This window comes from Ranitomeya variabilis, chromosome 2 (genome assembly GCF_051348905.1).
Source record: "Ranitomeya variabilis isolate aRanVar5 chromosome 2, aRanVar5.hap1, whole genome shotgun sequence".
In the NCBI taxonomy this organism is placed as follows: Eukaryota; Metazoa; Chordata; class Amphibia; order Anura; family Dendrobatidae; genus Ranitomeya; species Ranitomeya variabilis.
Window position 1 is genome coordinate 28,575,957 of NC_135233.1, and position 24,308 is coordinate 28,600,264.

General features: G+C 46.5%; 1 protein-coding gene across 1 annotated transcript in view; it reads left to right on the forward strand.

The window, feature by feature from the left end:
- The first annotated feature begins 203 nt into the window (after positions 1-203).
- The window catches only part of EPHX1 (epoxide hydrolase 1), a 35,662-nt gene continuing 11,557 nt past the window's right edge, over positions 204-24,308 (forward strand). The window contains exons 1-3 of the mRNA XM_077282199.1: positions 204-341; positions 20,348-20,532; positions 23,716-23,896. Coding sequence (XP_077138314.1) covers positions 20,353-20,532; positions 23,716-23,896 — 361 coding nt within the window. The 5' untranslated portion in view covers positions 204-341; positions 20,348-20,352. The remainder of the gene's footprint in view (positions 342-20,347; positions 20,533-23,715; positions 23,897-24,308) is intronic.

Consider the following 24,308-nt stretch of genomic DNA (forward strand, 5'->3'; position numbering starts at 1 on the left):
GTTTCTGAGCTGTGTATATAGTCCCATCATGTGATGCTGCTGAGCTGTGTGTCTGAGCTTCGTCTTGCTGGGACTTGTGGTGTCTGTCTCCGCCTCCTGCTCTCTGCTGTGTGTGACCTCTGTACACAGCTGTGTGTGACCCTTCCTGGACTACATGTCCCGGCATGCCCCGCGCCTGCCTGCCTGCTGCCCGCGCGCTGCCTGCTGGATGCAGCAGATACAGGGGAGTGATCTGATCTGCGGACGCTGCAGGAGAGCGATCCGTCCGGACTGACCGACTGCCTGCAGCCCGCACCGACTGCCTGCAGCCCGCACCGACTGCCTGCAGCCCGCACCCACAGGTGACTATACGCCCGTCCTCCGCATGGCATGCACCTGTATGTCTGAGCCACCGCATTCGGGTGTAGCTGCTGCAATAGTGCGGGAGAGGAGCCGACATGCCCGGGCACCGTCTAGGGAGAACGAGGGGGATCTATAAACCACAGATATCGGCCGACAAATATCTGCCGGCTGATATGCAGTGCAGACGTCACCAGATGCACGGTCTATACATATACTATATACTGCTGCCGTCTCTGTACGTTTCTGCTGTAAATTTAGTGGCTGCACCTCACCCTCTTTTTCCATCAGAGGTGAAATGTTGCAAAAGATTGCATTTATCCAAATTTATGCTTTTTTTTATGACAAAAGGTGTGAAGCCGTCAGCAAATTCTGTTCAATAATTGGTCATTTCCCTAGAAAGATCGGCGAATAATCGGCTGATCGCAGGATGAGAAGCTGGCAGTAAGTGCTCTTCCCCCACAGCGCCTCCACTGGTGAAGAGCAGTAGTGTGTATGACCTGTATGGGCCGAGTCCTCCAGAGTGAGGGCGCTCAGTATGAAGTGTCTGGGCGCCTGCAGCCACCTCTAGGGGGAGCTAAGTGCACAGTGCTGCCTCCAGGTGTATACGGGCCCGTGGGTGACAGGCCCAGTGGGCTTCCTCTCGCCTTCCATTTTTGCCCCACGCCTTTCCTGTGCTATGTCCCTTTTGTTTCTTGGTCTATAGAGTTGTTGTTTTTTTTTTTTTATGTGTTTTTTTTTTTTTATGTGTTTTTTTTTTTTATCATTACCCTCTTGGATTCTGTACAACTTTTTAATTTCTTTTTTTTTTGGAAGGTGAAGTGATGCAAAAAAAAAAACAAAAAAAATAAAAAAAATAATGTATATATATATTTATTATTTATATTTTTTTCGTTGCTATCTTATGGTATAAATACCGTGAATTGTATTAGTTCGGACAGTTGCGAACATGATGATAGCAAATATATTCTTTTAAATGTATATTTTTTCATTTTGTTAACTTGATGGGAAAAGGGGTGTAATGGGACATTTACATATTTTTGTGTTTATTTTTTATTTTTAATATTTTTCTTACTTAAAGGGACTGGTACTGCTTGTACAGCGCACTATAACTAGTGATACACAAGCGTGCTCATATAAGGTGTGATCTCAGCATGCTCGTGTCCTAATTGAGTATTTTTGGCATGCTTGAAAAAAAATGATCGCGTGCCTGCGGCTGCGTGTCTCATGACTCTTCGAGCCGCAGCTCATGCAGGAATTGCCTAACAAACAGAACCCCTGCATGTGCAGCCACGGCAACTTGAGCATTTTTTTTTTCGAGCACGCCAAAAATACTTGATTAGGACACGAGCATACTCTGATAACACACAATGCTTTTTTTTATTCTTTTTTCTTTTTTTTTTTATGCAAAATAAAAGCAGTTTTTCACATTTCTAGCAAAAGCTGTGAGGTTTCAGGTTTTTTGTTTGTGTTTTCCTGCCCGAATTGGAAAACTGCAGCATGTCGCTTCTTTCACCGTTGTTGCAGCAATAGTTCACCATAGAAAACAATATATAAAAAAAGTAGCAAAAAACCCACAATCGTGCATTTTTGCTGCTTTTTTTGTTGAATAAAACTAACTTTATTAAACGTACTGTAGACAAATGACACACCTGCACCCAAAAAACACACTGATAAAACAACAAAATGGACATTTTGGCAAAAAAAAAAACCCCAAAAAACTCTGCGTGTGAATATAGCCTAATATTCCACTGTACACCATTCAGTTTATTTGTAGAAGTGAAATATGGCGGCTTTTTTTAGACGTCTGTTATTTGCTTTTCTCCTCAGCAGCGATCATTGTCCACTTTGTATATAATTCCCCCGCCCCGGGGACAATGTCCTGGCTCACGTCCAGGTAGCAGATAAGCCGCATGCTGATAAACTGTGCCCTAGTTTGTCGGAATGGAGCCAGAGAGAAAATGCCAGTCATGCAGCGACCCTTCAGGCCCAAACTTGTCACCGTTTGGCCTGGATTATATTTTATAGCTTCTACTAATTATAATAGTCCATGAGCCAAGAACCAAATTTGACGATATCGGTACCAAGCGGAGTGACTAATTCTCTTTGGTATTTTTAGGTAGATGCATGTCTGTAGTTTATTTTTTGATATGATAGCCCTTACATATACGTAGCTTATTAACCCCTTCAGCCCTAGGCCTATTTGTACCCAAGTGCCTAAGCCAATCTGACCTGTGCCACTTCATGGGCTAATAACTTTGGAACGCTTTCACCTATCCAAGCCATTCTGAGATTGTTTTCTCGTGACATATTGTACTTCACGTCAGTGCTAAATGGGAGTCAATATATTTTACCTTTCTATATAAAAAAATGCTAAATATTCGGAAATTTTGGAAAAATCGGCAATTTTTTAACTTTGAAATTCTCTGCTTTTTACAAAAATACTGATACCCCCCATAATAGTTATTAATTTACACTCCCCACATGTTTACTTCATATTGGCATCATTTTGAAAATGAAACCTTATTGTTTTACGACGTAATAGGGCTTATAGTTTTATGCGCAATTTTTCACATTTACAGCAAAACCCACTTTTCAAAGGACCAAGTCACTTCTGAAGTCACTTTAAGGGGCTTACATAACAGAAACCACCCATAAATTACCCCATTTTGCAAACTACACCCCTCAAGCTGTTCAAAACTCATTTTTAAAAACTGTTAACCCTTTAGGTGTTCCACAGGAATTTTAGCATGAGCCAAGAACCAAATATGACGATATCGGTACCACCCGGAGTGACTAGATGTAGTATTTGTAACAAAATTTAATCCAAGTTATGTAAATACACACTGAACATGTCATGTGCATATATATATATATATATATATATATATATATATATGTTACTCCATAATATCTTCAACATCGGACTCTGAATCTGACTGTTGTTCTACTGGCTCGTCTTCAGTACCCTTGTTCTGGCATGTCTGTAATCTGCACATGTCTGTGCACTTCAGGCCATTGCTGAGGCAAGTACACTGAGGAAGTTCACATGACCGCACACACTTGCAGGACAGTAGCTGTATAATAGCTTCTGGTGCTGGTGCCCCTTGCATCCACTTGACAACAAGCTTTCCGTCGTTATCTATCATCCAACCGCAGTCTGTTGGGTTTGCAACCCATGGCTGGCTCTGCAGACTTCTCCTCCAGATCGCAGCCTGGTAGTTTGCACGCAGTGCATGCATGAAAAGGCAGTCCTGGCAAGGAGGGAGTTGACTTGACTCTACCACTCCACGTCTGGCACAGAACAGCTGATAACGGAGCCTGTTTACCTCAGTTGTTTGGGTAGTTGGCAGGTACATGTGGCAGGTGATTTCCTGTAACTTCTCAAAAAGTTCGGTAGACACTTCCCATGAACGACCAACTTCCTGAAAGGCATCCTGGTATGTCTTGTTCATCTTCAACTGCTTGAGTGTCGTCATCTTCCCACGGCCAGCGAATGCACTGACGGTGTCACAGCCTGTAAATGCATGCATACCAATCAATGAATCACATACGCTGCCTCCCAATGTTCGGCTCAGAGTGGTGATATCCAGGAATCTTGTCCGGTTCTGTGTACCGCATTTCTGGAACAGGTGGGATGGGATTTTGTGGCACATGCCCAGACACAGGACCATGACATCAGTATCCTCCGAAGTGATGATGACCGACTTGTAACCAGATTCTGCTGCATGAAGAGCATGGAGAAGGAGGCGTGTGTCTGCTTCTTCTTGATTTGACTTAAGGTCAGCAGCCTCTTCCCACTGTTCTTTGGTGATCTTAAAGCAGAGCTGCTCACATGTGACATACAGCTCCTTCTCCTCAAGCTTCTCCCTGTGGTGTTTCGCCTTCCATTCTTCTACCAGAAACTTTATGAGACTTGCCTTGTTGGAGGAACTACTTAGAAGCTTTTTCCACTGCTGGATGTTGTGCCCATGTTGAATGTTCTTGAAATGGATCCCTGTGCCTTCATATCTGTTGACTCTTTCTGTATCTTTGATGGATGTCTCCTTGTAGACGTCAAAGACAATATCAATGCGCTTGCTCTTAGCACCCTCATGGATAGCGCGACTCATTGCTGTGCCTGCTAGCTGGCCAAATGTTGCATTGTTTCCCTTCAGTTTCTGAACCAGGCTCATCCCATCAATGATGGTTGCAGAGGGCTCGGGGATCACTTCTGCAGGACGAGCATTCCTCTCCAACTCCCTTGCGAGGGCAGCCTTGTTGGTCTTGCGGATAGACCCATCACCATTGGCAAGTGCCCATGGCAATGGACCCAGGGGATGAGTCAAGACATCACTCATTTGTAGCTTTCTGTTCTCAGCTACAAGTATCATCTGGCCAAATAGGTTTCTGTCAGCCTTCAAAATTACCTCCTTGCCAAGACCTTGTCTGCGTGTCTTCATTTGGATGTTAGAGAACGTTTTAAGTTTGTTCTTCGTCATCTTGTCATGAAACAATGTAGTTGGCTTATCGGTACCCAAACGCTCATCCTTGAATGTTTGATATGCATCCTCTCCTATACTGTATGCCCCTTGAAGGTCTTTGGCTACATCTGGTGGTGCTACAGTCGCTGTTGACAAACTGATAAGTTCACCATTATGCTCTTTGTTGAAGGGGTTCACCCAACCTGTCTCCAGCAGTTGAACGAAAGATTGGACATCGGCTTCATCTCTTCTAATCCTAGACACCTGTAGGTCTGAATGGCTGAAGTCAGTATATTGTTGGCCTACCAGGGCCCTCAGCTGCCTCAAGTACATACTGCGGTACTCTGATGTCAGGTAGAACCTGGAAACAGCTCCAACTTTGAGGCTGAAGCCTTTTGTGCCCCCTGGTGTCTGGGTGTCTTTGTTGATTGTCTCTTCAATGGTCTGGTCCACAGGAATTCGTCCAAAAGGATTCTTGCTACCGATCTGGACCGAAAAGCCACCTTGCATGAAGTATTCATGGACCTCTGGGTGTTCTATGGGCAGCCGAGACATTGTGGCATAGTAATAGGTTAGGTATCGGGCATAGTTGACCTTGTCATAGGCAAAACACCATGGTATCATCTGTCGGATTGCTCCTAGGTGAAGCATCCAGTTGCCTTCTCTTGAAGCTCGAACCAGGGCCAGCATGGTCTCGACCATGTCCAAGTATGACATCCAGAATGCTGAGAGTTGTTCATTTCTGAGGGTCTCAAGATAAACTTGAAAGAGCTTCAGGGTAAGTGTGCAAGATTCATTATCCAAGAGCTTTTCGAAGGATCCCTGCGACACACTGATGCGAAAGTTTGTGATGTTCTTCAGTGTTTCATCCAGATGGTGAAGGTCCCTTGCATGGTTTTCTTCTAGCCATGGAAGGAAGTTTTTCCATGCAAGCCTCATAAGTGCTTCATAGACCAGCTTGTGTAGTCTCACTGCTCTGTTGTACCTCCGGCCGTCCATCACTCCAGACACTGATCCTTCAGCGATTACACCGGATTCAACACACAGATCTCTAAGGCCTGCATCCTGAAATCTGTTCCCTATGATAGAGAGGAGATTACAGATTGTGTGGAAGACACCCATTCTAATTATAATGTTCTTGAACTTCTCCTGTTTCCAGATAACCTCGGCAGCTTTGGCATAGAGTGCTTGATCAAACACACACACAATTCTGTTAAGCTTCAGGGTCTGCATGATGGCATGTGTTTGCTCCAAGACTTCATTCACAGTGGACATGGCTGTTGCAGGAGCATTGATAGTGGGCAGGTAGCTTACAGTGTCCTGGGCCACTACAATGTCGCTGCGGATTTTTATGTTGAACCCAGTCCAACTGCTGGTGGTCTGATCCTCATGGTCTGACATTCTAGCCAGAAGCCAGATATGGTTTTTGGTTTTTGAATCCTGGACCTCCTTGGTAGTGTTAACATTCGAAGTCTCAATCCTGGGTGGCTCTCCCCGCTGCCCAACATTGTATATCGGTAGCATTAATTCTGTCAGAGTTATGCTTCTTTTCTTCGACTTGGTTACATCTGGCAGGACTTTCTTTGTCACAGAGCATGCAACATTGGACTGAACAGCAATGCCATTGACTCTATGAGATGTACCTGCTCCACTTAGTGTCTCCTCAAGTCTGTCAATGTTATCCCAGGCCAGGGTTGTGAACACACCTGGGTAGATACTTGCTGGCATTGGGATGTCATCCTTTGAACATTCCAACTTATGGATACAAAGGGCTGTATCGATCTCCTCAGCCATTGAATATGACACACAGTGGCCAAGACGATTCAGAGTTCGAATCAGTTCTGTATTGCCGGTCAAAGACTTAACTGCAAAGGATAGCAGTACGTGCTTTGGTGGCTTTGTCTTTCCATTGGTAACAGCAAAAACCAAGTCACTGCCGAAGGATGTGGCAAGACGTTGAGCTCTTTCACAGGTAGTTTGGCACTCACAATCTCCTGTAAGCAGGGTTTGCAGGAATTGAGTGACTAATGCAGGAACGACATTCTGATCTGTATTGGGAGGCCATGGCTGACTCACATCTTGCTTCTTGATCTCATTCCTTAGCTGCATTGCTGCTTTGGTTACGATATCTCCAGAGTTAGCAGCTCTTGCTTCTTGCAGATCTTTTGTCATGCTGTGTACTTGCCGGACAAGGTCGTCCATTGATAGGCTACATGGATAGACTAGAAGCTTACCTTTCTCATCTGAGAGAAAGCGGAGTGATTCCCCAATCTCTGTTTCAAGTTTTCGTCGAACATGTTTCTTTGTCGATGGTTTCAGTTGGATGATACCACGGGATATCATTAATCTCTCAAGCCTAGATGTGAGGTTTATCATAGGCAGTACTTCTGGGTTTGGGAACAATTTAGTCCTTATATACAAGAAGAGTTCTTCAAGGGCCTCTTTCTCTGCCTCTTCGTAGCGTACTTCCTCGCTTTCGACCTGATTTTCAGCTGCACTAGACCTACAGGCCACTTGGGAATCATCTTTTGTGAATAGTTTGTAGCACGACTTGTGGTAGTGCCCCTCTGCAGCAACAAGGTCTCTGCTAAGTAAACCAAGTATTCTCTGTGTGCCTTTCCTTATCGCTGCTCTGCGGATCGTCTCATCTGCTCGTAGCTCAACACACTGGACAATTGGCTCCCTTGTTTGTTTTCCTTTTAGGTACTTGCTTGACTTCTCACAGAAGATACATACTTTGGCATACACCCTGCTATCACTGGGGGCACCCCTCGGTAGCTTCCTCATGGAGATTTTGCTTGCTGTTTCGACATTGACACCCTTGCCAAGGATAGAATCCAGTGACTTCTTCATTGTAAAGATACTACGACATTTACGGTGATATTGTATGTGTGGTATTTCTCCTTCTTCAAGGCCCTTAGCTGCTACCAGGACTGATTCATGCTGCCTGATCTCTGCAGCCCTAAGCAATGTTTTCCAGGAGTCCAAATCCTTAAGGGACGCCAGATCATCGCTGTCATCATTAGAGCAGTGTATGATACAGTCGATCCGTGATTTCTTCCTTGCTGGTACTTCCATCATGCCGTTAGATAGTCAGTAAACACCTGCAAACACAAAGAAAAACATTAAAATTTTATTTACCGTATTTCCTGGCGTATAAGACGACTTTTTAGCCATGAAAAACATGGCTCCAAGAGGGCGGTTGTCTTATACGCCGAATACAGCCGCCGGGGGGAAAGGCCGCCGCGCAGGGAAGGAGGAGGCAGGGGCCCACCTTCATGAGGCGCTCGTTCTTAGAGCTGGGAGCGCTGGTGCTAGGTGACTGTTCCCCCTCTCTCCACAAGTTCCTTACCAGCAGCAGCACACAGTACAGGACTACAGGACCTGTGGTGATGTCACGGCCATGTGATCAGTCACAAGCCTGGGAGGTGTCAGCCTCTACAGAGGGAGATAGGAGCTCTGCAGAGAAGACCGGAGAGTCCTGTTCAGCACAGAACGTGTATGTGTCAGTGTGTGTGCGTGTGTTGGGGCACCTCAGGGTGTCTTCAAATGTGACATAGCCCCCTAGATTTCTTCCAGTAAAATTTGCACTCCAAAAGTCATTTGGCGCTCCTTCCCTTCCGAGGCCTGCCGTTCCCCAATACTGCAGTGTACGACAACATATCGGGTGTTGTTGTGTTCGGGAGAGATTGGTGAACAAATAGTGGGGTGCATTTTTTGCTGGTACACCTCTTAAAAATAAAAAAATGAGCCTAAAATGACACCTTCATGTAAAAAATGCACTTTTTCCATTTTCTCAACCAAGTGTTTCCAACTACTGTGAAACACTGGTTGGGTCAAAGTGGTCACTATACCCCCTAAAAGATTCCTTGGGGGTGTAGTTTCCAAAATAGGGTCACTTTTTGGGGTTTCCACTGTGGGGGTACCTCAGGCAGCCTTCAAATGTGACATGGCCCCCTAGATTTCTTCCAGTGAATCCGCCACCCAAAAACCACATAGCGCTCCTTCCGTGTTGAGCTGTGCTGTGTGCCCATACTTTAGTTTACGAGTACATGTGGGGTGTTTCTATAAACTGCAGAATTAGGGTAACCAAGTTTGGGTTTGCCGTTAACCCTTGCTAGGTTGCAGGTAAAATTGGATTACAATGTAATATCTGGAAAAAAAATGAAATTTTGAAATTTCGCCTTCATTCTGCTAAAATTCCTGTGGAACACCTAAAGGGTTAACAGTTTTTAAAAATGAGTTTTGAACAGCTTGAGGGGTGTAGTTTGCAAAATGGGGTAATTTATGGGTGGTTTCTGTTATGTAAGCCCCTTAAAGTGACTTCAGAAGTGACTTGGTCCTTTGAAAAGTGGGTTTTGCTGTAAATGTGAAAAATTGCGCATAAAACTATAAGCCCTATTACGTCGTAAAACAATAAGGTTTCATTTTCAAAATGATGCCAATATGAAGTAAACATGTGGGGAGTGTAAATTAATAACTATTATGGGGGGTATCAGTATTTTTGTAAAAAGCAGAGAATTTCAAAGTTAAAAAATTGCCGATTTTTCCAAAATTTCCGAATATTTAGCATTTTTTTATATAGAAAGGTAAAATATATTGACTCCCATTTAGCACTGACGTGAAGTACAATATGTCACGAGAAAACAATCTCAGAATGGCTTGGATAGGTGAAAGCGTTCCAAAGTTATTAGCCCATGAAGTGGCACAGGTCAGATTGGCTTAGGCACTTGGGTACAAATAGGCCTAGGGCTGAAGGGGTTAATAAGCTACGTATATGTAAGGGCTATCATATCAAAAAATAAACTACAGACATGCATCTACCTAAAAATACCAAAGAAAATTAGTCACTCCGGGTGGTACCGATATCTGGCCCGGCTCATGGACTATAATGGCAGATTTCGTTAAACTGGTATAAGGGTAAAATGGAGTAGTTGCCCCTAACAACCAATCAGATTGCTGCTTTAATCTACAAAAGGCCATCTGAGAAATGAGAGCTGAAATTTGATTGGTTGCTATGGGCAATGGCTGCCCTTTTCCTTAGCACTAGTTTTGTCGGTTTCCCCAGTGTTGGCTGAACCTTGTTTCATCAGTTAACATTTCATCTGATTTCCTTGCTTTGTGCTGTGAGTGATGTGTGATATTTCCTGGGCATTTTGTGTAGGAGCTCTAGCAAAATAAATATAAATATCATGCTGGAAGGTACAGGCCCAAAGCCTGAGGCTGCACCACTGAGAGATGCACATGACCAGTCTGATTTCTGTCATGTACGTGTGTATGGTCTGCGCATGACTGATCAATTAATGGGAGAGGACACAAATAGGACATCGGCGTACCTGCGCCAAAGAACTCTGGGGGCATTATTGCTTTTTGAGGGGCAATCGGGACATTAATTGAGGGAGAGACCTGGGAAGTTGTCAAGGGAGAACTTAAAGGGCCACTGTCACCCCTCTCCCGCCGTTATAAACTAAAAGAGCCACCTTGTGCAGCAGTAATGCTGCATTCTAACAAGGTGGCTCTTTTAGTTTTTGGTTCAAGTATTCCGAAAATAAAGCGTTTTGAAACTTAGTCAAAATACCTGTCTTTAGCCAGGGAGGCGGGTCCTCACTCCCCAGCTTGAACCGCTACTCTGCCGTCACTCCATCTTCAGTCGCTTTCGGCGCCGCCCCCTCAGCGCTGTTTACGCTTCAAAACCGGCGCCTGCGCTGTGTACTACTGTGCTGCGCAGGCGCAGTAAGCTCTGGCATAATGCATAACACACAGTGCGGGGCTGGGATTCCCAAGGTGGGTGGCAACCAGTGGCGTAGGAAGGGGGGTGCGGGGGGGGCGGGCCGCCCCGGGCGGCACAATGCCGGGGGCGGCTCCGACCCAGAGAGGAGGAAGAAAAAAAAAAAAAATTGAGACGCGGGCCCTTTAAATCTTCGGGCGGCGCTGACGCCGCCGCCAGGACCAGGGCCGCCATACCGGCGTTGGCAGTAGCTTAGCTACTGGGGGGGCAGAGGGGGCCTTCTCCCCGGGCCCTGCCACATGAAGGGGCCGACTGGGAGCCGGCACTGCCACTTCCGTGATGAGGCACAATACAGGAGGAGCACAGCAAAAAGCCTGCTACCCTGTCAGACGGCGATTCTGCACGCTCGTCCCTCCTGAACTGTATTATGTGCTGACCGACCTCAGGAGCTTCTCCAGGCTGCAGGTTTCTTCCCTCCCTCTCCCTGTGCTGGAATTGGCCCAGGGCAGGCACGCTGGGTCCTAGTGCCCACCTCCATATCACTCAGATACTTCCTGGTCCTGCTGCAAACTTCATCGGTAAGTGGGGATAAGATACATTAGATTGATATGCATGTCATAGTCACTGGGGGGTAAATGTGAGAGGATGGGGTGTTGTGGGGGAGGGGGACAGGGCACTGGGGGGTGAATCTGAAATTATGGGGGTGTTGTGGGGGCTTAGGTGGGGGAGGGGGACAGGGCTGGGGGGTGAATGTGAGGATGGGGGGTGTTGAGGGGGAGGGGGACAGGGCACTGAGGAGGTGAATGTGAGAAGATAAGGGTATTGTGAGGGCTGAGGTGGGTGAAGGGCGACGGCACTGGGGGGCTGATTATTATACGGTTTTGTTATGAGATTTTATGCACTCCATCACATGTAATAGTTGTTCTCTGGGATGGGGAGGTAGGGGGCTTATTATACTTACCAGCTGGGTAAGCCATGAGCTGCATCACATTTAGGGCATGTGCACACGCTGCGGTTTTTACTGCGGATTTATCGCGGTTTCTGCTGCGGGTTTACACCTGCAGTTTTCTATTGGAGCAGGTGTAAACCCGCAGCGGAATCCGCACAAAGAATTGACATGCTGTGGAATATAAACCGCTGTGTTTCCGCGTGTTTTTTTCCGCAGCATGTGCCCTGCGGATTTCGTTTCCCATAGGTTTACATTGTACTGTAAACTTATGGGAAACCGCTGCAGACCCGCAGCTGCGGAAGCGTTGCAGTTCCGCAGCGAAATCTGCAGCGTGTGCACATACCCTTAAAGCATCATTCCAGCATTTTTTTTATTTCACCTCTGGAGTGGCACTTTAAGGGTATGCACACGTTGCGGATTTGACTCTACCATGTAAACCTATAGAAAACAAAATTCACAGTGCACATGCTGTGGAAAATACCACACGGAAACGCTGCACTGTATTTTCCGCAGCATGTCAGTTCTTTGTGCGGATTCCGCAGCGTTTTACACCTGTTACTTAATAGGAATCCGTAGGTGTAACACCGCAGGGGAAATCCGCACAAAAAATGCTGGAAATCCGCTTGTAAAACGCAGTGCGTTTTACATGCGGATTTTTCAAAATCTGCATGGAAAAATCCTCACACAAATCCGCAACGTGGGCACATAGTCTCAATCTAAGACCAACTGTCTGATACTCACCTTCCGGCGTTTTTATCAGTTTTCGCCACCGCACCGTTTGGGTTCGTCTCCTGCAGTTTGTGACCTGTCCTCTGCCCTAGCGTTTCATGGAGCGGTACGGTATCAATGTGAGTCTATGAGAGCCTCGTTCTGGCCTCTTTCTTGCCTCTTCCTGGCCCTCATAGACTTACATTGAGCGCTTGTGATGCAGCTTCTAACTTCTGGCCAATCAGAAGCTGTGCTTACAAGATGGAGCTGCGGGACTGGAGCGATGCCAAAAAGCGGTCAATATGGCGGAAGATGAGTATATGGCCGGGGCAGGGGACTTGTGCTTAAAGCACCTCCAGCAGTGAAAAAAAAACCCTGATAGAGTGGTGCTTTAATAATTTAATAATAAGCAGACTGCCAAATCATGACACGGAGCTCCTGCTGCCATGAGCCCCAATATCACTGGCGTCATCAGGCGGTCATGCGACCACATGTTTACTATGTGCTTGTGTCGACTAGAAAGGTTTGGTTTCTTTCAATAGAAGAGAATTGAGAGAAGCCGAAAAAGTCGTCACTTGACCGCCTGCTAACCTCTGTGATGCTGGGGCCACTATCACTGTACATGGGGGGACTCAGGGGACATTATTAAATGTCAAGTGGGCACTTAAGAAGCATTATTATTTATAGGGGCATCAGTGCGCAACTACTGGGTGGTAGAGGCTGCTGAGCTGGCTGTCAGTCGAAGTAAGGGTATGTGCACGCATTGCGGATTTGGCTGCGGATCTGCAGCAGTTTTCCATGTGTTGTACAGTACCATGTAAACCTATGGAAAACCAAATCCGCAGTGCACATGCTGCGGAAAATTCCACGTGGAAATGCTGCGTTATATTTTCCGCAGCATGTCAATTCTCTGTGCGGATTCCACAATGTTTTACACCTGCTCCTTAATAGGAATCCGCAGGTGTAAAACCACAGGTGAAATCCGTACAAAAACTGCACAAAATCCGCAGTAAATCCGCAGGTAAAACGCAGGGCATTTTACCTGCGGATCTTGCAGGATCTGCATGGAAAAATCCACAATGGAATCCACAACGTGTGCACATAGCCTAAGAGGTGCAGTTACAGCTGCTGCGCTCTATACACAGAGCGGTGACTGAAACCATGCCAGCGCCGCCCCCCTGGCTGCAGTGAGGAATAAAGTTAATTTCCTCCTGGCAGTGTGACTTTCAGTGCAGGCGACAGTGTCAGGACACTATTAACTATTATACTGTGTTTTGAGGGACCAATGGGAACATCATTCTATGTATAAGGGAGCTCTATTGGACATCATACTGTATGTACGGGAGCTGTGGGCCAATCATACTGTGTATAAGGGAGCTGTGGGTTCATCGTACTGTGTATAGGGGGCAGTGCTGATATCATACTGTGTATAGGGGAGCAGTGGGGACATCATACTGTGTATAGGGGAGCAGTGGGGACATCATACTGTGTATAGGGGAGCAGTGGGGACATCATACTGTGTATAGGGGAGCAGTGGGGACATCATACTGTGTATAGGGGAGCTGTGGGATCATCATATTGTGTATTGGGGAGCTGTGGGGGCATTGTACTGTGTATAGGAAAGCTGTGGGCCCACCATACTGTGTATAGTCAAGCTGTTCATGGAGGCTACTTAGGGGACATAATTAAATGTTAAGTGGGCACTTAAACATTGCTATAGGGGCACTCAGAGTACTGAGACCATCAAAATTTCATATGTGGTATTATTACTTTTTAGGGACAAAATGTGAAGGGCACTAGCACAGGGCATTAATGTTTTCTAGGGGTGAATTTTATCATCTAGAGAGCACAAAGGAGTCATTATTACTATGTAAGGGACACAGTGGTGGCATTACTATGTGGGGCGGCACCATTATTGTACCATACTGCAGGTGCTGTAGGACACATATGGAAGCAGCGGCTCAGTATTGGGGTATCAGCAGAATGAGGAGTTTGTGCAGGTTGGGGATAGATGGGGACGGGGCTGGAAATGTGAGAAGTCTAATGTGTCCTCATAATATCTGCAGACGAGTCCTGGGTGGAGAAGATGTCATGTCGGTCTGGGCCAGATGGAAAAGATGAGAAAAATGAATGACTCCATCAGAAAGAATGTCCTCTGTAAATTATTGTCTATAACTGTGCTGCGATCTCTTATATGGTCTGCACGACTGGTATCTACCAATATATGGTCCTCATATAGTAATATCATTGTTCGGTTTTGTATATAGATTTATTTTCAGTCACAGTGCGGTCATCTGCTGATGTTCCCCCAGGCTCACAATTAGGGTGCACCACGTCGCTGTAGTCAGGGGTACCTGGTTAGGGGCCCACTCAGATTTTTTGCCCCCCTAAGCTGAAACCCTAGCTACGCCTCTGAGCGTTGGCATTGGGCCCCCCCCTTCTAATACTCACCTCTCCTGGTTCCTGCGGCAGCTGCAGCGTCTTCGGCGCCCTCTGACTCTGCGACGTCTCAGGGCAGAGGGTGCGATGACGTCATCACTGCGCGCTCAGCCTCTCTGTCCTGAGCGTTGCAGAGCCGGAGAGACGCTGAGTGCACGGGACCTGTGCTGGGAACGGGAGAGGTGAGGATTTTACTTTTTTTTTTTTTTTTTTCCCTTTATGTCTGACTCAGACAGACTTGGGGCAATATGCTGGAGACAGACTGGGGGCAGATTGCTGGAGACAAACTGGGGGCAGATTGCTGGAGACAGACTGGGGGCAGATTGCTGGAGACAGACTGGGGGCAACATGCTGGAGACAGACTGGGGGCAACATGCTGGAGACAGACTGGGGGCAACATGCTGGAGACAGACTGGGGGCAACATGCTGGAGACAGACTGGGGGCAACATGCTGGAGACAGACTGGGGGCAGATTGCTGGAGACAGACTGGGGGCAACATGCTGGAGACAGACTGGGGGCAACATGCTGGAGACAGACTGGGGGCAACATGCTGGAGACAGACTGGGGGCAACATGCTGGAGACAGACTGGGGGCAACATGCTGGAGACAGACTGGGGGCAACATGCTGGAGACAGACTGGGGGCAACATGCTGGAGACAGACTGGGGGCAACATGCTGGAGACAGACTGGGGGCAACATGCTGGAGACAGACTGGGGGCAACATGCTGGAGACAGACTGGGGGCAACATGCTGGAGACAGACTGGGGGCAACATGCTGGAGACAGACTGGGGGCAACATGCTGGAGACAGACTGGGGGCAACATGCTGGAGACAGACTGGGGGCAACATGCTGGAGACAGACTGGGGGCAACATGCTGGAGACAGACTGGGGGCAACATGCTGGACACTGCGCCTGTGCGGCCGCCCTGCTTGTGAATCCCAGCCCCGCACTCTGCATAATGCATAACACACTGCGGGGCTGGGATTACCAAGGTGGGTGGCCGCACAGGCGCAGTCTGCAAGCCTGGCTGTGAAGTCAGACGGCTAGAGCTCTCTGCGCCTGCACCAAACACCGATACACAGCGCAGGCACTGGATTTCATGGGTAAACAGTGCTGTGGGGGCGGTGCCCGGCGTTGAGTGACGGCAATGGGGGGGGGGGGGCGCCAAACTCGGAAACAGCCCCGGGCGGCAAAAGCTCTAGCTACGCCAGTGGTGGCAACACTGCCCATGCAGGCGCAGTCTGCAAGCCTGGCTGGGACGTCAGACGGCCAGAGCTTACTGCGCCTGCGCAGCACAGTAGTACACAGCGCAGGTGCCGGTTTTGAAGCGTAAACAGCGCTGAGGGGGCGGCACCGAAAGCCACTGAAGATTGGAGTGACGGCAGAGTAGCGGTTGAAGCTGGGGAGTGAGGACCCGCCTACCTGTGTAAAGACAGATATTTTGACTAAGTTTCAAAACGCTTTATTTTCGGAATACTTGAACCAAAAACTAAAAGAGCCACCTTGTTAGAATGCAGCATTACTGCTGCACAAGGTGGCTCTTTTAGTTTATAACGGCTGGAGGGGGGGTGACAGTGGCCCTTTAATAAGCATTATTACTTTTTGAGGAGTCCCTAAAGAATCATTATTACTTTGTAAGGGCACTCAGGGCAATACTACTTTATGAGGTGGCACTCATGGCATTATTACTTTATGAGGGAGCACTTGGATCATCTCTGAGTTGAGGGTGGCTCTTAGGGGGCGCTATCACTGTGTGGTGGCTCTTAGGGGGCGCTATCACTGTGTGGTGGCTCTTAGGGGGCGCTATCACTGTGTGGTGGCTCTTAGGGGGCGCTATCACTGTGTGGTGGCTCTTAGGGGGCGCTATCACTGTGTGGTGGCTCTTAGGGGGCGCTATCACTGTGTGGTGGCTCTAAGGGGGGCGCTATCACTGTGGTGGCTCTAAGGGGGGCGCTATCACTGTGGTGGCTCTAAGGGGGGCGCTATCACTGTGGTGGCTCTAAGGGGGGCGCTATCACTGTGGTGGCTCTAAGGGGGGCGCTATCACTGTGGTGGCTCTAAGGGGGGCGCTATCACTGTGGTGGCTCTAAGGGGGGCGCTATCACTGTGTGGTGGCTCTAAAGGCCCCGTCTCACATAGCGAGATCGCTAGCGAGATCGCTGCTGAGTCACAAGTTTTGTGACGCAACAGCGACCTCCATAGCGATCTCGCTATGTGTGACACGTACCAGCGATCAGGCCCCTGCTGCGAGATCGCTGGTCGTGTCAGAATGGCCTGGACCTTTTTTTGGTCGTTGAGGCCCCGCTGACATCGCTGAATCGGTGTGTGTGACACCGATCCAGCGATGTCTTCACTGGTAACCAGGGTAAACATCGGGTTACTAAGCGCAGGGCCGCGCTTAGTAACCCGATGTTTACCCTGGTTACCAAAAAAAACAAACACTACATACTCGCCTTTCGGTGTCCGGGTCCCTTGCCGTCTGCTTCCTGCTCTCACTGACTGCCGGCCGTACAGTGAGAAGTGAGAGCACAGCAGTGACGTCACCGCTGCGCTCTGCTCTCACTGTACGGCCGGATCTCAGTCAGAGCAGGAAGCAGACGGCAAGGGACCTGGACACCGAAAGGCGAGTATGTACTGTTTGTTTTTTTTGGTAACCAGGGTAAACATCGGGTTACTAAGCGCGGCCCTGCGCTTAGTAACCCGATGTTTACCCTGGTTACCCGGGTGCTGCAGGGGGACTTCGGCATCGTTGAAGACAGTTTCAACGATGCCGAAGTCGTTCCCCTGATCGTTGGTCGCTGGAGAGAGCGGTCTGTGTGACAGCTCCCCAGCGACCACACAGCGACTTACCAACGATCACGGCCAGGTCGTATCGCTGGTCGTGATCGTTGGTAAATCGCTTAGGCTACGTTCACATTTGCGGCTAGCGCCGCAGCGTCGGGCGCCGCAGCGTCGCCGCATGCATCATGCGCCCCTATATTTAACATGGGGGCGCATGGACATGCGGTGCACTTGCTTTTTGCGCCGCATGCGTCCCTGCGGCGCCCGCGTCGGGGCGCAGAGGACGCAGCAAGTTGCATTTTTGCTGCGTCCAAAATCAATGGAAAAAAGGACGCATGCGGCGCAAAAAGCAGCGTTGTGCATGTGTTCACATTTGCGCTGTGCGTTGCGGCGGCGACGCTGCGGCGCACACCGCAAATGTGAACGTAGCCTTAGTGAGACGGGGCCTTTAGGGGGGCGCTATCACTGTGTGGTGGCTCTAAGGGGGGCGCTATCACTGTGTGGTGGCTCTAAGGGGGGCGCTATCACTGTGTGGTGGCTCTAAGGGGGGCGCTATCAGTATGTGGTGGCTCTAAGGGGGCGCTATCACTGTGTGGTGGCTCTAAGGGGGCGCTATCACTGTATGTCATTAATACTATGCGGAAGCACGTACTCCAAAATGGTACCAATATAAAAAAAAAAAAAAGACAAAGTTCGCCACACAAAAAATAAGCCTTCACACAGGTCCATCAGCAGAAAATAAAATAAAATATATATATATATATCTATCTTTCCAAAATTTAGATTTTTTTTTTTCCCCACTAGTCACTAAAGTAATAATAGTAAAAAATCTATACAAGTTTGGTATCGCTGTACTCATTCTGACCTCAAGAATCACGTTGCCAATATTGGAAATGCTCTTTATATAATCATTTCACCCAATTTGGATTTTTTTTTTCCACACCTTCATACATTGATGTTGATGGAAAAATATAAACGTTATAACGCTTGGAAGGAGGGGAGAAAAAAACTAAAATGCAAAAAATGAAAAATAGACAGGTCCTGGAGGGATTAAAACTTGACAATCAGAGCTCGAATTTAAAGAGTTATCTATTATCACGATCCAAGAAAAGCGCTATGAAAATCCCCGTCTGAAAGCAGCGGAGGGGCAGTACGAAGACCTCCGCTCCAATTGTTCTCAATGTGACTGCTGGAGAAAGCTGAGTGCTCATTTAGAATGGCAGGGCTGTGGAGTCGTGGGGTCAGTCGGAGCCCATTTTGATGGAGTCGGTGTCATGGAAACTGAGGAGTCAGAGTCTGAGGTTTGGCTTATCGATTCCACAACCCTGATCTCTGTACAAAACCTTAGGGCTATGTGCACACGTTCAGGATTTCTTGCAGAAATTTCCTGAGCAAAACCGGACATTTTCTGCAAGAAATCTGCATGCGTTTTTATTGCGTTTTTGACGCGTTTTTTCCCGGAGCTTCCCAATGCATTAAATAGCGGGAAAAACGCGAAAAATCCGCAAAATTAATGAACATGCTGCGTTTTTTACCACGATGCTTTTTTTGCGGAAAAAAACGCATCGTGCACTAAAATTGCGGAATGCATTCTAAATGATGGATGCATAATTATGCATTTTTTATGCGTTTTTATATGGTTCTTATAGCGAAAAATCCGCAACGTGTGCACACAGCCTTAAGACAAAAATTTGCCGCTATTTGGTTCATAAGTAGGGCTTAGCTGGAAGGGCTGACCTGGCGGATTTACTAACCCTAAATTATAGCACACCGCTACCCCAGACGCCCTAAAATCTGATCCTAATTTTGTACTCCAGCGCTCCTGAGTTTAGGACATTAATATACAAGACCGGTCTTCTCCCCTTAGTCGGTCTCAATAGCACATTGTACCTTATGTAACACAAAGTGTGCTAGAAAGTAATGGCCTCGCAGATATCCGCGCACAATACCAGGAGCCCTCTCTTCCCACATGTCTAGAGCGTTATCTACTTGGGTTATTGAACGAAGTCCAAGTCAGTCCAAGGCCGAAGGCGAATGTGGGGGAAGTGGGCGTCCGGTTTCATCACTCGCCACATTGGTGAGGAGCCTTTTTAAATTAGTCTCAAAGGCTATGACAGAGAAACGTGGTAGCTTGCGTGAAGATTCTTACAGAACGAGGCTTCCAAAGAGAAGGATTGTACATATTGAATTTCAACATGCTCCATCTTTTTTTTTAATTTTTTTATTTTTTTAGGCCACCTGGAGTATCTGGCAGTAGTTTTATCTCCTCTTCTGATTGAAAACGCGTGCAACCAAGATTTCATGTATCGGGGAAGGGCCTAGATGTCAGCTTAATGGTGGCAGCTCTTAAAGGTGTATGGTCGTCTTTGAGATTAGGATGTCTTATGGTCCCAGTAGGACTCACGACAGAGGGCCGTCAGGTGGCGTCGCACTTAGAGAGCGGCGGCTACAGAGGCTCGGATGTTGGGAACATGGTCGCAGCTGCCATAATCCAAACTGAGATTAGAACTGATATGGTACCCAAAAATTGGAAGGAGTCTCCCAGATATTTTAGAAAGAAAACTCGGCGACACAGATGTCTGGTTCCACATATCTGAGTTCCAAGATCACCTAAGACCAGAGGGCGGGAGTGGTGCTGTTTTCGGGAGAAAGCAGCCATGGTTTTGGACAGTCCCTCTTAAAGTCAAAACGCACTAGGTCCTTAGGAGCTTTATTGAGAAAATTCTAAAATCTGTCGGGCAGTTCTCTGCTGCGTCATCAATACTCACGAAAAATCACTGTGGCCTGGAAGTATTGGTCATGGAGCCACCACAGGAACATTGTGAAGGATGAGAGGTCAAAGATACATTTTTATAGGGGTTGTCTCATGGAGATTTTTATTTTCTCCTGTGTGATTGTTCACGTTCTGTCTCATAGGTTTTCTTCTATTTTCTTGCAGGAATAATGATCCTTGAGATCCTGGTGGCCCTCGTTCTCGGGGCGCTCCTTTATCACTTCCTGTTTAAAGGAAAAGATGAGACCTTGTCCATGGGAGACGGTTGGTGGGGCGCGGGGCAAAGGCCAGATGAGGAGAATGAAGAAATCCGCCCTTTCACAATCGAAACGTCTGATGAAGAATTGAAGGTGAGACGGGTCAGATGTTTGATCGTCCTTGACAGTTTTGTTTCAGATAACCCCTTCCTGACCGGGTCCGAGTGTCTGCGGGAATATTCAGTTGTTGCCACGTCTGGGATCAGAGAACTTCAATCCAGATATTTTTTTTAGCCCCGTGAATGCAAGGGTCAGTATCAACCATGGCATCTAAACGGTTAGCAGAAGGAGCAAGGTGATGATGAGCTGCTCCAGTCGTCTGCCATCTTGGTACACCCTCACACTTATAGCCAGGAGTTTAATCGTGTGTTATGGAATGAATTGAGAGTCCCCTATTGGGACTAAAAAAATACAAAATAAATAAAAAAAAAAACAAAACCTACAATAAAACTTTAAAACTAAAACTACTCATAATTTGGTATCAACACATCCGGATTGTCCTGAGCTGTAAAAATATCCCGTTGTTTAACCGGCTCGACGTAACGAATAAAAGAACGACGGTAGAACTTCTGTGTTTTTTTGTTTTTTTTTATCCTGCCTTTCATATAGTGATCAAAATGTTGTATACAAACCCCAAAATATCAGTGAAAAAGTCCAGTCTTCCCTCAACCTCTTCTACATCTCCAACAATGACAAAGTTGTAATTATTTAGAAAATGTTCCATCAAAAAGATATCACTCATCCAACAAAGAAAAAACAAAAAAAACCCTTTTTTTTTTTAAATAATATAATAGTTATGGTTCTTTGGATGGTGATGGGTGTTGTATGGCGATGAAAAACTGCAGCACCATGCGGGTGGTGCATTAGGGGTTAAAATGTGTTCAGGTAGCTCCCTCTAGTGGTGGCTGCAAGCAGGTAAAGTTTTATCATTTATCTCTAAGCCTTTAGGAGGGGATTGGAGCTCTATAAGGATGTATTCAGATATTAGTTCATAGTCTGGAGATTAAGCATGCACAGGAATTTTCCATATATGCTTCTCTATTTAACTTTTATTTAGTTATCCTATATAGCGCCATCATAGTCAGTGGCGCTTTACAAACTTTATCATTGCTGTCCCCATCGTGGCTCCCAATCTAGATTCCCTATCAGTATGACTTTGGAGTGTGGGAGGAAACCGGAGGAACCCACGCAAACACCGGGAGAACGTACAAACACTTTGCAGATATTGTCTTCGGTTGGATTTGAACCCAGGACCCCAGTGCTGTAAAATAAGTCTTATAGGATCATAGAATGGTAGAGTTGGAAGGGACCTCCTGGGTCATCGTATCTATCCCTCTTCTCAATGCAGGATTCACTAAATCATCCCAGACAGATGTCTGTCCAGCCTCTGTGTGAAGACTTCCATTGAAGGAGAACTCACCATCTCTCGTGGCTGCCTGTTCCATTCATTGATCACCCTCACTGTGAAAACGTTTTTCCTAATATCTAATGTCTCCTCCCATTCAGTTTCATCCCATTGCTTCTAGTCTTTCCTTGTGCAAATGAGAATAAAGATGATCCTTCTACAATGTGACAGCCCTGGAGATATTTGTAGACAGCTATTAAGTCTCCTCTCAGTCTTCTTTTTTGCAAGCTAAACATTCCCAAATCCTGTAACCGTTCCTCATAGGACATGGTTTGCAGACCGGTCACCATTCTGGTCGCTCTTCTCTGAACTTGCTCCAGTTTGTTGATGTCTTAACTTAAAATGTGGTGCCCAAAACTGGTCACAGTATACCAGATGAGGTCTGACCAAGGAGGAGTAGAGGGCAATAATGACTTCACGTGATCTAGACTGTATGCTTCTGTTAATACATCCCAGAATTGTATTTGCCTTTTTTGCTGCTGCATCACACTGTTGACACATGTTCAGTCTGTGATCTATTAGTATACCCAAGTCTGTTTCACATGTGCTGTTGCTTAGCCCTATTCCTCCCATTCTGTATATGCTTTTTTCATTTGCATTGCCCAGATGTAGGACTTTGCATTTTTCCCTGTTAAAAAACATTCTGTTAGTTGCTTTTCACTGCTCCAGTTTATTTATATCTTTCTGAATCCCCTCTCTCTTCTCTAGTATTAGCTATCCCTCCTAGCTTTGTGTCATCAGCAAATTTAATCAGTGTACCCTCAATTCCTTCATCTAAATCATTGATAAAGATGTTGAACAATAAATGGCCCAGGACAGAGCCCTGTAGTGCCCCTCTTGAGACATTCTTCCAACTGGATGTGCAGCCATTTATGACCACTCTTTGGGTCCGATCGCTAAACCAGTTATGAATCCACCTAACAGTTGCCTCGTCCATTCCATACTTAGTCATTTTTTCAATAAGGACTGTGTGAGATACTTTGTCAAATGCTTTGCTGAAATCAAGATATACTATGTCTACAGCATTTCCCTGATCCACCCAGTCAGTGATTCTGTCATAGAAGGAAATTAAGTTAGTCTGACATGACTTATTAGTTACAAACCCATGCTGACTCTGGTTAATCACTTCATTCTTATCCAGGTACTTACATACATGTTTAATAATTTGTTCAAAGAACTTTCCTGGTATAGACGTCAGACTCACCGGCCTATAGTTCCCTGGGTCCACCTTCAGCCCCTTTTTGAAGATAGGAACAACATTTGCTCTTTTGTTCTCCAAGAGTTTTCAAAGATTATGAAGTGGTTCAAAAATTTCTTCAATCTCCTTCAGTAATCTGGGGTGTAATTCCTCTAGACCTGGAGACTTGAATTCATTTATGTTAGCTAAATATTCCCTCACTAGCCTTCTGTTTTATAGATATCTTGGATTCTTCTATTCCTTTAATAGGACAGTGAAGATCAGTTGATGTTACATTTCCTTTCTGAGAGAAAAACAGATGCAAAATAGGAATTTTAAAGTTCGGCCTTCTTAACATCCTTTCTTACCATTTCATCATTTTCATCCTGTAAAAATCCTATAGCATCTTTAACTTTTCTTTTACTTTTGACATATCGCCAAAATCCTTTGCGTTTGACATCTCTTAATAGCCTTAATTCATTGTCAGCTTTAGCTAATCTGATTCGTGCCCTGCAGGTAGCATTATATTCTTCTTTAGATATGCCTCCCTCTTTCCATTTGATATACATTTCTTTCTTCCTTTTTAGCATGTGTTTAAGTTCTGTGTTCATCCATCCTGGTTTCCGTAACCATTGAGCCACCATACAGTCTTAACCACTGAGCCATCATGCTACCCCATTTTCCTTCATTGCAGGATCTGTTCCGCCGGATTGATGAAACCCGTTACGCAGAGCCTCTGGAGGGTAGCCGCTTTAACTATGGCTTCAACTCCAAACATCTCAGGAAGGTGGTGGCCTACTGGAAGGAAGGGTTCAACTGGAAGAAGCAGTTGGAAATCTTGAACCAGTACCCCCATTTCAAGACCAAAATTGAAGGTACGGGCACGCCAGGGATCGCCGTTCATGTACATGGCTGTTGTAACCACTCGGTGACTTCAGCGGCTACGTGTCGCGCACACTCAGCGGTAATGCCAGTAAGTATGGCGCATCATCGTTAGTTGCTTGGGGCCGGCTGAGTATCTGCATCATGGGAAAAATGATTTTTACACTTGGTAAAATCATTGTTCTCGGCAGCACGTTATCCGGTGTGCTGCCGATAACAATATTCTGCGCATGCAGAACGATCCGGTCGACCAATCCGAATAGGCTGTTAGTCAAGCACCGATCAGCTTGCACGTAACCTGCACTAACTCCTTGTGTGAATGGCGTTGTATCATGCCGCAGATCCATCATCTACACCGCAGTTAATGAGCGCAGTGTAATCAGCCCTCTCCTTAATTATCTGTCA